This window comes from Pongo abelii, chromosome 10 (assembly GCF_028885655.2).
Source record: "Pongo abelii isolate AG06213 chromosome 10, NHGRI_mPonAbe1-v2.0_pri, whole genome shotgun sequence".
In the NCBI taxonomy this organism is placed as follows: Eukaryota; Metazoa; Chordata; class Mammalia; order Primates; family Hominidae; genus Pongo; species Pongo abelii.
In genome coordinates, this window is record NC_071995.2 from 1,122,547 (window position 1) to 1,137,539 (window position 14,993).

General features: G+C 40.8%; 1 protein-coding gene across 28 annotated transcripts in view; it reads left to right on the forward strand.

Moving 5' to 3' along the window:
- The window catches only part of ERC1 (ELKS/RAB6-interacting/CAST family member 1), a 511,501-nt gene that overhangs the window by 101,455 nt on the left and 395,053 nt on the right, over positions 1-14,993 (forward strand). For all 28 annotated transcript variants that reach the window (XM_054527822.2, XM_063711693.1, XM_063711688.1 and 25 more), the window contains 2 exons: positions 8,237-8,311; positions 13,996-14,151. In XM_054527822.2, coding sequence (XP_054383797.1) covers positions 8,237-8,311; positions 13,996-14,151 — 231 coding nt within the window. The remainder of the gene's footprint in view (positions 1-8,236; positions 8,312-13,995; positions 14,152-14,993) is intronic.

Sequence of the window (14,993 nt, forward strand, 5' to 3'; positions counted from 1 at the left end):
AATATCTACTGTGTGCCCCATCGATCACCTTGTAGTGTGCAGAACAGATTCAACGTGGACAAAGTAGGCTGGGAGGAGGCTGTGACGAGTTTGTCGTTTTAAGGCAGGCGAGAGATTATTATGGCCTAAACTAATTAATGTGTTAGGTGTTGGGATGGAAGAAAACAAATAATTTTAAGAGATTTTAAAAACTCTTTTTTGATACAATATGGAACACGTGTAAAAAATAGAATAAAACAGGTGTATAGTTAAGTAAGTTACAAAGTAAGCACCCTCATGAACACTACCTAGGTCTAGAAATAGAACTTTCACAGCCACCCAGAAGTCCTGTACGTGAACCAACCCAGCCAGAACTCTCCCTTCCCTCTAAAAGCAACCAGTATTCTGGATTTTGTAGTTATCATGCCTTTGCTTATTATACTTATCACATCTGATCCTTAATGTCACAGTATTGTTATATTGTATTATATGTTAATATCATTCCTAGGTATCATCCCTAAGAATTATGACTTTGTTCTGTTTTTCAAAAATATGCTTTAAATCTCTTAATTACAGATTTGCCCTTAATTCCTCCTTTTTTTTTCTCATGCAGTTTGAGCATTTCTTGGTTTATTAGCTGGAATGACAATTCCATCATCTTTGTAATATCCATGTTTATTTCAGTGGAATGACTTGTCTCCTGCTTATAGGTCATATTTTCCTACTTCGGGTGTATAGAATTTGTTGTATGATGGACATTATGGACACAAGGTGATTGAGTATCTGGATTTCAGTATCTTCCTTAATGAAGGGTTGTTTTGTCTGGCAAGAGTTAATTTACTTGGGGATTAACTTGATCCTTTCAAGACTTGCTTTTAAACTCTGTTAGGGCTGGTTTAGAATAGCCTTTTCTCTAGGCTACATCAGCTCTACTCCTAAGCTTGACCTTTTAGTGTCTCTACTAAATGCCTCTGCTGTTCTCCCCACTATTTGGAACTTGAATTTTTCCCAGCCCTATGGGGTTCAGGTAGTTGCTCAACTCATGGCTAGAGAGCTGATAGTTGCTCTTTCTCCAGTAGCTCTTGATCTTACCTTGTGGAGGCTTGCCCTATACATGCATGACTTAGTATTTGGCCAAAGACTCAAGGGGACCCTTGTCAGGTTAGACAGTGCTGCTTTTCTGGTGAGCTTCCTTCTCTGTGTTTTTTTTTTTTGTTTGTTTGTTTTTTTTGAGACACAGTCTCACTCTGTTGCCCAGGCTGGAGTGCAGTGTCGCGATCTCGGCTCGCTGCAACCTCTGCCCACCAGGTTCAAGCGATTCTCCTTCCTCAGCCTCCCGAGTAGCCAGGATTGCAGGTGCCCGCCACCGTGCTCAGCTAACTTTTGTATTTTTGGTAGAGACAGGGTTTTGCCATGTTTGCCAGGCTGGTCTCGAACTCCTGGCCTCAAGTGATCTGCCCGCCTTGTCCTCCCACAGTGCTGGGGTTACAGGCGTGAGTCATGGTGCCCAGACCTCTGGTATTTTGCAAATTTTCACACATTAATGGGAACCTTACTCATTAAACTGTCTTTGGAGCTTTGCAAGACTGTTGTTCTTTGTTTGGGCGTCCACTCCCTACGCCACCTACTGGACATATCTGGGCCATCACCTTGTTTATTTTCTCTCAAGGATCATAGTTCTGTACTGCTTGTTATCCAGGGTCTGAAAACAGTTATTTCATGCATTTTGTTTAATTTTATGATAGTTTATGACAGGAGGGCCCGTCTCACCTTATGGTCAAAGTGAGAAGTATAATGGTAAATTTATTGAAAGATTTAAAGCAGATTAATGCCATGATTTGTGGATATTTTATCAAGATCACCCTGGTGCTCTCTTGAAAATAAACAAAGGAGGTGGAAGAAAGCTAACTAGAGGCTGTTGCAAACTAGACTGGAAATGGGGTGAAATGGTTAGACTCAAGAAATACTTTCGCACAAGAACAATTAGGACCTGCTGTTGACTTGGTTATGGGAAATGGAGATCAGGAGGAGGAAAAGGAGAGCTCTGGTGTTTGGCTTGAGCCACTGGAATGGCAGTGCTATTTACTGAGACAGAGAAGACTCATCTCTCATCAGAGTCACCAGATGAGGGGTGAGATTGAAGAAGAGGAAATCAAGAATTTTTTTTGATAAAATGTGAGTTGCCTGTTAGACATCTAAATAGAGATGCCAAATGGGCAGTTGGATGTATGAGTCCTGAAATCAGAGCAGAGGGCAGGCCTAGAAATTCATCAGCATTTCCATTGTATTTTAAACCATGTAGTAGATTAGAGAGTTTAGATGGAAAAGAGAAAAAGGTTAGAATTGATCACCTGGTCACTGGTCTAATCTACACCCGGAGGTCTAATTTAGAAGGAAGAACCTGTGAAGGAAACAGAGAAGGTGCAATTGGAGAGCGAGAACTAAAAACAGGAGAGTGTGATGTCATAATAGTCAAGAGAAAACAAGTATCTAGGAGGGATTGGACCGTTGCTTTGAATGCTTCGGAGAGTTCCAGGGAGATGAGGACAGAAATGTGTTCATTAGAGTTGGTAACTTAGAATTCGTTGGTAGTCTTGATGAGTTGTTTCAATGGAGGGGTAGAGAAAGAAGCCAGATTAGGCTGCTTTTATGAGGTAAAGGGATCTTGTATGTCTGAAATATTTTAAAATTAATTAAAATAAAAAGTGAATGGGAGAGGGAGAGGAAGAAGGAGAGATAGCAGGTGTGGACCAGCTGTCTTCAGGGTAGGTATTTGAATGCGTTGGAGTTCACAAAGACTCTGCAGTGGTGTGTGGGCAATGCGCAGGGCAGTTTCAGATTCTCAACGCCCACATGTCATTCTCTGGATTTTAGTTGGCCGAAAACATACCTGTGAGATCATCTTTCCCCTCCCTTTTTATGGTTGCACTTTGCCCACTCTAACTCCTGGTCGCCCTTCAGCTCTCAGGTGTTGCTTAGGAAACTTTACAAGATCCCAAGACTACGTCAGGATCTCCTCATTACTCTTTTATAGTATTGTGGATATTTTCTTTATAACACTTTTTACATATGAATTATACAGTTACTTAAAAATTATTTTCTTCATTTATTTGACAAATATTTGAGTACTATCATTGTACTGTGTATTGTTCTGGGTGCTGATATACATCAGATAATAAAAAAGAAAAATCCCTGGGATAGGAGAGACAAACAATAAACATAAAAAAGGAATATGCTAATAAGCAGTTATAAATACTAAGAAAAAAGTAGATCTGGGTTAGGGAGATTGGGAGTGTATATTAGAGTCAAATCGTAATTAAAAATGGTGTAGTAAGGATGAGCCTGCTTGAGACTTTGATTTTTTTTTTTTTAGACAGAGGCTTGCTCTGTCACCCAGGCAGGACTGCAGTGGCACCATCTGGGTTCACTGCAACCTCCACCTCCTGGGTTCAAGCCATTCTCCTGCCTCAGCCTCCCCAGTAGCTGGGATTACAGGTGCGCACCACCAGGCCCCGCTAATTTTTTTGTATTTTTAGTAGAGATAAGATTTTACCATGTTGGCCAGGCTGGTCTTGAACTCCTGACCTCGTGATCCACCCGCCTTGGCCTCCCAAAGTGCTGGGATTACAGGCATGAACCACCGCTCCCGGCTGAGACTTTGACTTTTGAACAGACTTCAACAGTTAAGGGAAGGAGAGAGCCTGTCAAAGGAAGCAGTGAGTGAAAGGCCTTAAGTCAAGAGGGTGACTGACATGTTGAGGAAAAGCAAAGGGGCGAGTCTGGCTGGAGCCGACTGGATGAGAGAGAGGAGTATAAGAGATGAGGCCAGAGAGGTAACAGGGCCGGATCATGTAGCGCCTTCTAGGTCAGCATAAGGACTGTGACTTTTACTGTGAGTAAAACGAGAAGCTTTTGATAATTGCCAGCATGTTTTGACTTCTGTTTTAAAAAGATCACTCTAGATGCTCTATTGTGAATGGTGAGATAGATTTGGGAGACTGTTGGTGTAATCCAGGCAAAAGATAATGGTGACTTAGAGCAGTGTGACAGTGGAGGTGGTTAAGTTTCAGGATATATTTTGAAAATGGGAAGAGCAGGATTTCCTGATGAGTTGGATATGGGTGTAAGAAAATAGAGACTCCTATGTTTTTGGTTTGAACAACTGGCTGGATGCATACCATGAATCAAGGCAGGATGAATGAAGCAAGTTTAGAGGGGAGGGCCAGGAGGTCACTTGTAGATGTGTTAACAGTGGGGCAGATATTCGATACTCCAGGAAAGCAAAGGTACATACAAGTATGGATTTCAGTAGGAGGTAAACATTTCAGAGTTATCAGTATGTGCATGATACTGAACGGTAAATACCAAGGGAATGAGTATAGGTGGAGAAGAGAAGACTACAAAGGACTGATGCTTGGGACACTCCTGAGGAGTTGGGAAGAAAAGGAACCAGTAAGATGGGAGGAAAAGCTTAGAGTGGAAGAGAGTAGAATAAGGAAGAGGGATTGAGCAGTTGTGTAAAATGCTGCTGATAGATCAAGTACAGTGACTGAGGATGCATCATGGGTGCTAGCAATGTGGAGGTGGTCAGTGACCCTGATTAATTGCGTAGATGATTATTTGATTAAACTCTATTTTTCCTATTAAAGCTTCCATGATAAAAGGGACCAAATACGTTATTTCTCATTATTATATCTCCAAAACTTAGTTCCTGGAGTGCATAAATGGGATAAATACATAGGTCCCAGAGCCTCTGGGAGGACTAGAGAACTGGGCTCCGAAGTTATGTAGACAAGAATAATGCCTCGAATCAATCATACTCCTATATTGGTTTAGTGATGACACTGCTGCGTGGCACAGGCATGTTAGTGTGTTTCGCCGACATCACTGACACTGCTCACCACCACTGGAGCCTCTGCTGTTGGTGTGTCTGGAAGCCTGAGATAGCTGCTGCCTCTGCCACCCATTGCTGGAATTGTCTGTAAATATTCATGTCCTGGCTTCTTCATGTCGCAAGATTCTGTTTCAAAGTACGTGACGAATGTGTCTGAGGTGATTAGGTCGTGTACCTGGGCTTTAATCACAAGAAAGGCTGGGCAACAAATATGTGGCATTTTCAGTTTCTGTTGTGGGAGGTAGACTCTGCTTTAAAATGTGGAGTTCCCACACATACTAAGGAGGTCAGATATCACACGGTGAGGAAGAGTGCTGGATGCCTGCCACAGTGCAAGATAAATAGATTTTGTGGGGTATACGTGAAAAGGTAATAGTTGAAACCACAGGATTAGGGAAGGGCTATTTTGCATGGTTATTTGTACAGGTTGTTCACCAAACAAGAGCTTCCTGCTGATGGAGCATGTAGGCCCTAAAATTCAGCCTGTGCTTCATGGTGATGTTGCATCTACCCAAGAAGGGTTGCTTTTTTTCTAATTCACATAAAGTTACTCTGTGGATTAGTGAAGGCTTTGGATTCAGGCTATAGAATCCAGATGTTCCGAGGACAGGAATTTAGAAAATGTCTGCAGGTAGGAAAGGAAAAGGGTGGAGAATAAGAATTTAGAGCTAGGATAATTCTTTAATGGAAGCCAGGTGAAAATTTTAAAGATGTTCCTTCTTTAACTTAAATTTTTTTTTTTTCCGGTACCAGCTAGAGTTTGCAAAGGAGGTGAACTGACAATAGCCATTAGGTTTAGAAAGAAGGAGGTTTTTTATTTGCTATTTTAGATCGTGTGGTTCAGTGGAGAGGTGAGGATAGAAACTGGCTGATCATTCATTCATTTATCATTCATTCCTTCATCTAACAAAAGAGGAACAGATAGAGAGGAGAAGTAATATTTAATGACTGCTTACATATCAGACAGTGCCTGAGGAATACAGAAGACAGTTTCTATCCTTAAAGAGTTCACAGTATGGTATATTAGAGAAGAAAAATTATTGCTAATACAGTGGGGTAAGTGCTAATGGAGCTATGTAAGCTGTGTAGCATGCTGTATGAGAAATAGGAGGTGTACAAAATTCAGCACAGGAGTAGGAAGGGACTAAAATATTTCCTTTCTAGCTAATTCTTGAACGTTTGGTAGCCATTTCATTCATTCAGTATTCATTCCTTAAATGTCTATTAAGCGCTTACCAGTGTGGCAGCTACTGTTGTAGGTGCTTTGGATCCATCAGTGAATGAATGAAACAAAGATCTTAGCTTTTGTGGAGCGTACATTCTCGTAGAGAATAATAAGTAAACATAATAAATCATAAAATGTGTTAGAGGTTAAGTGCTATATACAAGAAGAAGGAGAGCGAAGTAAAGGGGAAAGGACACATGCATTCTTTTTTGGCTGTGTTAAATTTTAAAATAAGGTGTAGATTATACTGAAAACATGGAACATTCATTTTGTTATGAAAAATTTCAAACCTACACAAAAGCAGTAAGAACTGCATAATGAATCTCAGATACTAATCACTCAGATACACCAGTTTCGAAAATTTTGTCACACTTCCTCCATGTATCCTTTTTTCTTTTTCCTCTTTTCTTTACCAAAGATTTTAAAGCCAGTCCCTGGCATGACGTCATTTTCCTCTGCAGACTTTAATATGCATCTCTAAAATATATGGACATTTTTCTTGCATAATGACAATGGCATTATCACAACAACTAAACCTAATACTAATACAAAAGAGGCATTTGAGCCAAGACTGAAAGGAAGTGAAGTCTTCCCCTAGCAGCTTGTGCAAAGGGCTTAAGGATCAGGAGCATGCTTAGCATATTTGAGGAGCAGCAAAGAGTCCAGAGTGGCTAAAGCATGGAGACCCAGGGAAGGACGATGAGATGAGGCCTTTGCAGGCTACCGAGAGGACTTGGACTCTACTTTGAGTCGAATGGGGAGCCATGACAGGGTTTTCAGCAGAGGACTGACAAGGACAACTTTATGTTTAAAAGGGTCACTTGAAGTGTTCCATTAAGAATACACGGTAGTGGAGCAAGATGAAGCAGAGCTCAGTTAGAAGGTTGTTATGGATTAAAAGGTATATTTCTGTTTAGTGGTTCATTCCAGGTGGTGGCCGTGGAGATGGCAAGAAGTGCTTGGATTTGGGGTATGTTTTGAAGCTAGAGCTAACTGGATTTTCTGACTGCAGCCTGAGAGCAAAAGGAAGGCATTAAGAAGACTCATAGGTTTGTGGCCTGAGTAACAGGAAGGATGGAGCAGGTTTGGGGGCACCATCAGGAGTAGAGATGACATCTTGCCATGTTGCCCAGGCTGGTCTTGAACCCCTGGGCCAAAGTGACCCTCCTGCCTTGGCCTCCCAAAGTGCTGCGATTACAGGTGTGAGCCATCACGCTTGGTCAGGAGTTGAGTTTTGAGCACGTAGAGTTTGAAATGTTTGTTGGACATGAAAGTGGGATGACTAGGTGGATAGTTAAAGCTGGAAGTAGGGAGAGAGGCAGCAGAAAGCATTCATCTCTGTATTCCCTGGATTCCCAAGAGCCTGTCCCCAGGGTACTTCGAAGTACTGACTGATTTATTTAGGGACATTCACAGAGTCTGACAAGAAAATCACTGAGGTGGTTCAGTAACCCGGAAGGCTCTGATATCCCTTCCTTCCTTTTCTATCCTGAACTCAGTAAAATTTGGGTAAAAAAAAAAAAAAAAAAAAGCTATGTTTTTCTGACATTTTCTGAACCTGAACTACTCAGGAAACTTGTTCAACAGTGTCATCTTTTTCTTCCTAACTGTAGCACCACTAGAGAGAGAGCTTCATCGTAGGTAACCAGGTGGTTGTTATTCTGGGGGTGGGTGCCGTGGAAAGGATGTTGTCAGTACAGATTGCTTTCCATAGCTGCAGTCAGCAATGCAGACTGATTGTGATGGTGTTTATTTCTCCTTTTAAAAGGGAGCATTTCTAATCCCCTTTTTGGATCATTTGGAATTCTGATTACGTTTCTCGGAGTTATGTGGAAGATTGACACACAACCTGAGGATGTGAAATCATAGTTTCAACTGTTATGGTAGCTGGCGTCTGTGTGACTGATTGTAAATAACTAGGTGTTCAGAGATAGGGATCCTCCTATGCCTGCATGGTTGAGTGAGCCTGAATGCAGTCTGTGGATTGCATGATTCACAGGGAAAGGTTGGTAACACAGAAGGGGTCCGTGTCTCATAAGGCTGTAGTGATCTTTTGCGTACATCGGCTCTCGCTCCTCTTTGAAAAAAATGAGAGTGAACAGGAGAGCACTGAATCTCTTTTTGCCTCTTTTCTACAGGAGATGCATCGAAGGTTTGAGAATGCTCCTGATTCTGCCAAAACAAAAGCTCTGCAAACTGTTATTGAGATGAAGGTAAGTGAGAATCTAGTAAAGAATCTTATGAATCACCTTATACTTTTAAGTGATCAAAAACTTCCATGTGTGAGTGTTAGGAAATGGCATGTAATAATATTTCACTTATTTGGAGATTAAGAGTGAGAATCAATGAAAATGACATCTTAAAAGAATTTCAATTTTATTTCCTTTCACTTGTAGACCATAATTCAAATTGGACCAAAAAGAGTTGAACAGAATTTCTTTAAATCAGCTATTCGCAAATGTCTTGGTCTCAGGAGCCCTTTATTCTCTTAAAGTGACAGACTCACTTCCTTCATTTTAAGAAAATGTCTGCCAGATACCAGATCTGGGTAACCATAGCTTGTCAATTGTTCTTTCAAGTAAAAATAGTGTTCTGTGAAGAAAATAACTGAATTCAGTTTACATCTCAAAGCAACACACGAGTCCTGTGCTTAGGGACAGCCATCGTATTTCAGTATGCAGCTTCATTCCATTTGTCACACACAATATTAAAAGTATGTGTTGAGATTTATTATTTTTATTTTTTATTATTTTTTATTTTTTATGTTTATTTTTTGAGACGGAGTCTCGCTCTGTCGCCCAGGCTGGAGTGCAGGGGCACAATCTTGGCTCAGTGCAAGCTCCGTCTCCCGGGTTCACGCCATTCTCCTGCCTCAGCCTCCCAAGTAGCTGGGACTACAGGCGCCTGCCACCACGCCTGGCTAATTTTTTGTATTTTTAGTAGAGATGGGGTTTCACCATGTTAGCCAAGATGGTCTCAATCTCCTGACCTCATTATCCGCCCGTCTCGGCCTCCCAAAGTGCTGGGATTACAGGCGTGAGCCACCGCGCCTGGCCGAGATTTATTAAAAGTAATGCTTTTTACTGCTTCTTCAAGGACAGTCTTAAATGAAGTAGTCTTTTAAAAATTTTATTTCTTATTTTTCATTTTTTTCCTACAAGTACTTGACGTGACAAATATTAATATAATGACTACAAGTATGGTTTGATGCCATTGCCTTGATTTATGTTAAGGCACTAGCAGTTTTGCCCATCATTGCTTTATATCTTTAGTGCACACGGTGGAAAAGTCAGGTGACATCATGGTATTATTATAAAATAGTTTTGATCATACATACTTTGTGAAAGGGTTGAGGGTACCCTGAGGGTTCCATAGACCATCCTTTGAAAACCTCTGCCTTAAGTTAATGAATATTTAGAAATCTTTAGGCTGTTCAGTATAGTGATTAAGAACTTGCTTTCTAAGTTAAACTCCCTGGATTCAAAATCTTGCTTCATTTAACCAACTGTAAGATATGGAGCAAATTGCCTATGCCTCAGTTTCTTTATCAACAAATGGTGATAGTAATAGTACTCATCCAGTGGGTCGTTTTGAGGTTTAAATTAGTTAAAACATGTAAAAACACTTTGAACAGGACCTAGCACATAGTAAACATTCAATCCATACTAGCTGTTGCTGCTGTTATTTTTGTTAACAATCTATTCTTTCTCATAAAAGCTCTTGTAGTTAGGGACCTCCCCTCACAACTACTTCTTCATATCCTCTAGAAAGCTCAATACTGTGTTTTGCATTGTGGGCCTTCATTTAATATTTGTTGATATGACAAGAATATTTAGTTAATGGCATATAAATAATTTTATGTAAATAGATACTTCTGAAGTAGTTATGGAAACTGTTGTCTTAATTTGGATGATTTCCTCTTAAAACTTTATATTGTATACATCTTTATTCTCGGTGGGGAAAGGATTTACCAAACAAATTCCGGATTAGTGGATTCTGGGTTCTTTGTAGTTAATTGGTAGTCTTGAGTATAATCTTGTAAAGGGACTTTAGAATCGTTCAGTTGCATGGTTTTACCCTTTTCACATTCACCACAAGTTTGTCGTGTTATTTCCTGATCCCTGTTAACACCTAAGAATAAAACACATGAATGTACCTATGTTCACAAAATTATTTGTTTAACCACCTTTTGACCGAATGAGGACGAGTAATAGTATTACTTGCTGGCAGTGGATGCATTTTAAGTTGTGTGAACCTTCAGCCATTCTGCTAAGGAGAAAGATTCTGGTGGCCCAGTGGGGTCAAGAGGATGTGATGCTGAAATCACAACAGAAATAGCTGTGTTGCTGAGAATGTGGCATGCGCTTGAGAGAATTACGAAAATCTAGAGTAGTCTTTAGGGAAAATAGGGAAGAAAGATGATTGAAGTAAAAGAGCCCAGTAATCTTGAAGGTGAAGCAATTTTCTTTGCCCTCTCCTCTTTCGCCTCTTCTTCCTCCTCCTCTTCTTCCTCCTCCTCTTCTTCCTCCTCCTCTTCTTCCTCCTCCTCTTCTTCCTCCTCCTCTTCTTCCTCCTCCTCTTCTTCCTCCTCCTCTTCTTCCTCCTCCTCTTCTTCCTCCTCCTCTTCTTCCTCCTCCTCTTCTTCCTCCTCCTCTTCTTCCTCCTCCTCTTCTTCCTCCTCCTCTTCTTCCTCCTCCTCTTCTTCCTCCTCCTCTTCTTCCTCCTCCTCTTCTTCCTCCTCCTCTTCTTCCTCCTCCTCTTCTTCCTCCTCCTCTTCTTCCTCCTCCTCTTCTTCCTCCTCCTCTTCTTCCTCCTCCTCTTCTTCCTCTCTTTCCTCTTCTCATCCCTTCTCCCACCATTTTCCCTCATTCCAGCCTTTCCTCCTTTTCTCTTTCTCTTCCTCCCCTGTCTCTACTATTTGTTTGTTTGTTTGTTTGTTTTTCCTTGACCAGTGGAGGAACAGGGAAGAATTACTGTACTGCTCTAGGGTTAGAGTTTTGCTGAGATAGATAAAGCAGAGTGAGTGATTGGGATGCAAATGAATTGAGGGTGATGATGACAGAGGAGTTTGGAGGTTGGTCCTGGACTGTACCCTGGATATGGAAAGAATAAAATTCAGGTGGACTGACAGGTTGGGAGAAAATGTAAAAGTTAGGAAAGTGGAATTCTCTGTGAGGTTGAACAGGAAATCATCAGAGTGAGGGTGTGACAGGCCAGAGGAAGAGAGTTCTGGATGATGATAGGATCCAAAGGACAGTCCTAGAAACTGGGTCACCGAAATGGACTGGAGGATGAGATCATTGCAATTAAGGGCGTCAAGGAATTCTGACGTTGCAGTCCTCAGATTATCGTAGGAAGGTGATTGAAGGGGATATTGTAAGCCAGGTGCCAAAGACTTCCAGAAATGGGCAGGAGTGATTGAGAAGTCCCTGGATGGCAGCAATGGGGAGGGTAGAGTGAAAAGGAGCATGGGCTTTCCATAAAGGGAAACAGCCTTGAGGAACTGGGAGAACGTCAGCCCTTTCCCCTGCTCCTTTGTGGTGTTGGGGTGTTATTGGCCTTCACTGGAGGGAGTTCATGGGGAAAAGGTTGAGAATTTGGGCAATTTGACAAAGGGCAGAGGATTTCAGTAAGTCCAGTGGGACTGGTTGGTCAATGATGGAAGGGCCAGGGCTGGGGAAGTACAGAGTAGTAAAGTGAAAAGGAATTTATTTATTTAAATATTACACATTCTAGGAATAAGAAACCTGATTGGAATGACTCTCCTCAAACCCAGCATTGGTACCTGTTGGGTTGGTGCTAGAACTAGTTGAGAGTATCAGGCCTTAATTTTGTGGCCCGATTTCCTTGGTAGGTTCTTTTTCTGGTCAGTCAGTACCTGCCTCCTGGTGTTCAGAGCTGGAGTCATGATCCCTTTTTGGGAAGAAGGTTTTATGGCTCATGATTTGGTAGTGAGGGTGCTAATTTGTCAAAAGCTGCCTTTGTCTGTGTTTAGGGTAGGAGAGAAGATAGATAATATTTTTTAAGGGCCTTGTAGAGACTTTCTAGAGGCTCTGTACAGGTTCAGGCTGCCATGTGATGTACAGAGTTGGAGTTCTTACCTGGGACTAAATTGTCTTGAGTGGAGCCCCAGTGCTGTGGAGATACACTTCCCTCTTTCAGCTGGTCCAGTTTCATTACCACTCAGGCTAATGACAGAGGAGAACTTACATTTAACTTCCACTTTCTTTCATTTGTAGGCTAGTCATATGCTTATGCCTAGTATTTTAGTCTTTTTTAAGGGGCTGTGTTCTGATATTTCCAGAGAAATTTTATAGCAATCTTAAAAGTGAATTTTCAGGTAGTGCAATTGAAGTAGTACTTTTTATGGGTCAGTCATTCCACATGAGTAAATAAAAATCCTGGTTTAGGTATAGAATGACTCTGATTGTGTTAATTCAGTACGATGGCTTTTGAACAGATACATTTTAAGTTTAATTTGAATGAATTTATAAAAGACAGTTTTCGTTGGGATATTTTTAAAGGTCATGTGATGAGAAAGACAGAGGAACACATCCTCTCTTCTCCCCTCCCTTGAACCTGAAAATAGCTAGGTGTAGTTTTCTCAGTATAAAGCCTTAATCTCTCTTATCTTCATGCTCTGAGAATTAAGGAGACTTAATCAAGAAATTATTGAGGTAAAGTAGAAAAGGAGTTAATTTCAAAATAGCTTCCAAAGGAATGGTTTATCTAAAACTCCAAGTGAAATAAAGCTACACTTAATTTATGCTCTTTAAGGTCTCTATTTCTTTGGTGAGTAAGCATATGCAGCTACAGATACATAAAACTATTTATTCCATGTAGGAGTCTTTCTGTAATTCATGACATGTAAAGTAGTCTGGGAAGAAACTAGGTACTGCGACAAACAAAATCAAGAAATCGAATATGAAATAATGTTCTATTGGAAGGTGATATTTGTGGTAGAGATGATGATTTATAAGGACAGTGATTTAAAACATTATGAATTATTTTAAATGTATGAAGTATAGACAATAAGGATTTCTAACATGATAAATAACTTAATTATTCCCCCATTTTTCTGCAGTGGGATGTTATGTAATTTTTATTATTACACATATAGCTATACACGTTACTGTATAAATCTTTGAAACCCTCTTACTTTGTTCCCCTCCTTTGGGGCATAATATGTTTTTTAGGGGTCACCAAGTAAAATGATAAAATATTAGAACTAGAAAAAGCTTTACTATTAATATTGGAAATTTTTTTCACCAGAAATTTGTAATTTCTGATGTGAAGAAATTTTAACCAGTTTTTCATTGCATTTACTTCTTCAGTAATTTAGTAATCATTTTCAACTTTAATTTAAAGGATGCAGAACTGGAGGCAGTCATAGAGGAAAAATCATACTGTGGATATGAGTGCTTCTGCTCCTACTCAAATGGTAAAGGACGTATTTTAGAAGGAAGGCACTGGCCGGGCATGGTGGCTCACGCCCATTAGCCCACCACTTTTGGAGGCCGAGGCAGGTGGATCACGTGAGGTCAGGAGTTTGAGACCAGCCTGGCCAACATGGCAAAACCCTGTCTCTACTAAAAATACAAAAATTAGCTGGGCGTGGTGGTGCACACTTGTAATCCCAGCTACTTGGGAGGCTGAGGCAGGAGAACTGCTTGAACCCAGAGGCAGACGTTGCAGTGAGCTAAGATTGCGTCACTGCACTAGAGCCTGGGCGACAGACTCTGTCTCAAAAAAAGGAAGCAAGGCACCAATTGCCAGACAGCATTTTTTCTGTATATTTGTCTATCTTTATTAAATGTAACTTCTTTAAATATCATGTTATTCAGCTTTTCTGGGTTTTTGTGAATACTTCAATCACTAAATCTTCCATTGTCTTCAGGATTCAAAAATTTCCTCTATGGAGCGTGGGCTCCGAGACCTGGAAGAGGAAATTCAGATGCTGAAATCGAATGGGGCTTTGAGTACTGAGGAAAGGGAAGAAGAAATGAAGCAGATGGAAGTGTATCGGAGCCATTCTAAATTTATGAAAAATAAGGTAATGGCGTGTGAGACTTTTGATTCTTAAAAGGGGTTTGAAAAATCGATGCATATTTTTTACTTCTCTAGTGATGATAAAGCCATATTTTACACTATTTTATCAGGTTTCAGGGAAGAATACTTTTAGTACACTTCTTTCAAATGAAACTTCTCCAGAATTAAAGTCAGAATTACTGACATAGATAGTTATTACAAGTTTTTACTTACAAAGACAGTTCTCTGTATGAGGCTACATACGTATTGTCACGGTTTAACTTTTCATATCTATTAGTACTTCCGAAAAACTTCCAGATGAGTTTTTCTCACTATATGAAACATCAAGTTCTTTACCTCTTGTGAATTATTTAAAAAGTCAAAACCCTAAGAGGCTTGAGATGGAGTTTCGCTCTTGTCACCCAGGCTAGAGTGCAGTGGTGTGATCTCAGCTCACTGCAGCCTCTGCCTCCATGTTCAAGTGATTCTCCTGCCTCAGCCTCCCGAGTAGCTGGGATTACAGGTGCGTACCACCACGCCTGGCTAATTTTTTGTATTTTTTGTAGAGATGGGGTTTCACCATGTTAGCCTGGCTGGTCTTGAACTCCTGACCTCAGGTGATCCACCCACTTCGATCTCCCAAAGTGCTGGGATTACAGGCGTGAGCCACCATGCCCAGCCCTAAGAGGCTTTTTAATGAAATGGGTTAAATGAAGTTATGTTTCCCCTCCAAATACAGTTCTGTAAAGGAAAGCCCTTTCTTTGCCCTATCCTGTGGGGAAGATCCACTTGCTGTCAGGTTTATTGCTTCCCACGTGCACTTCAGGTGTAATATGACAAAGATGGAAACCACCAAGACCTATCAGT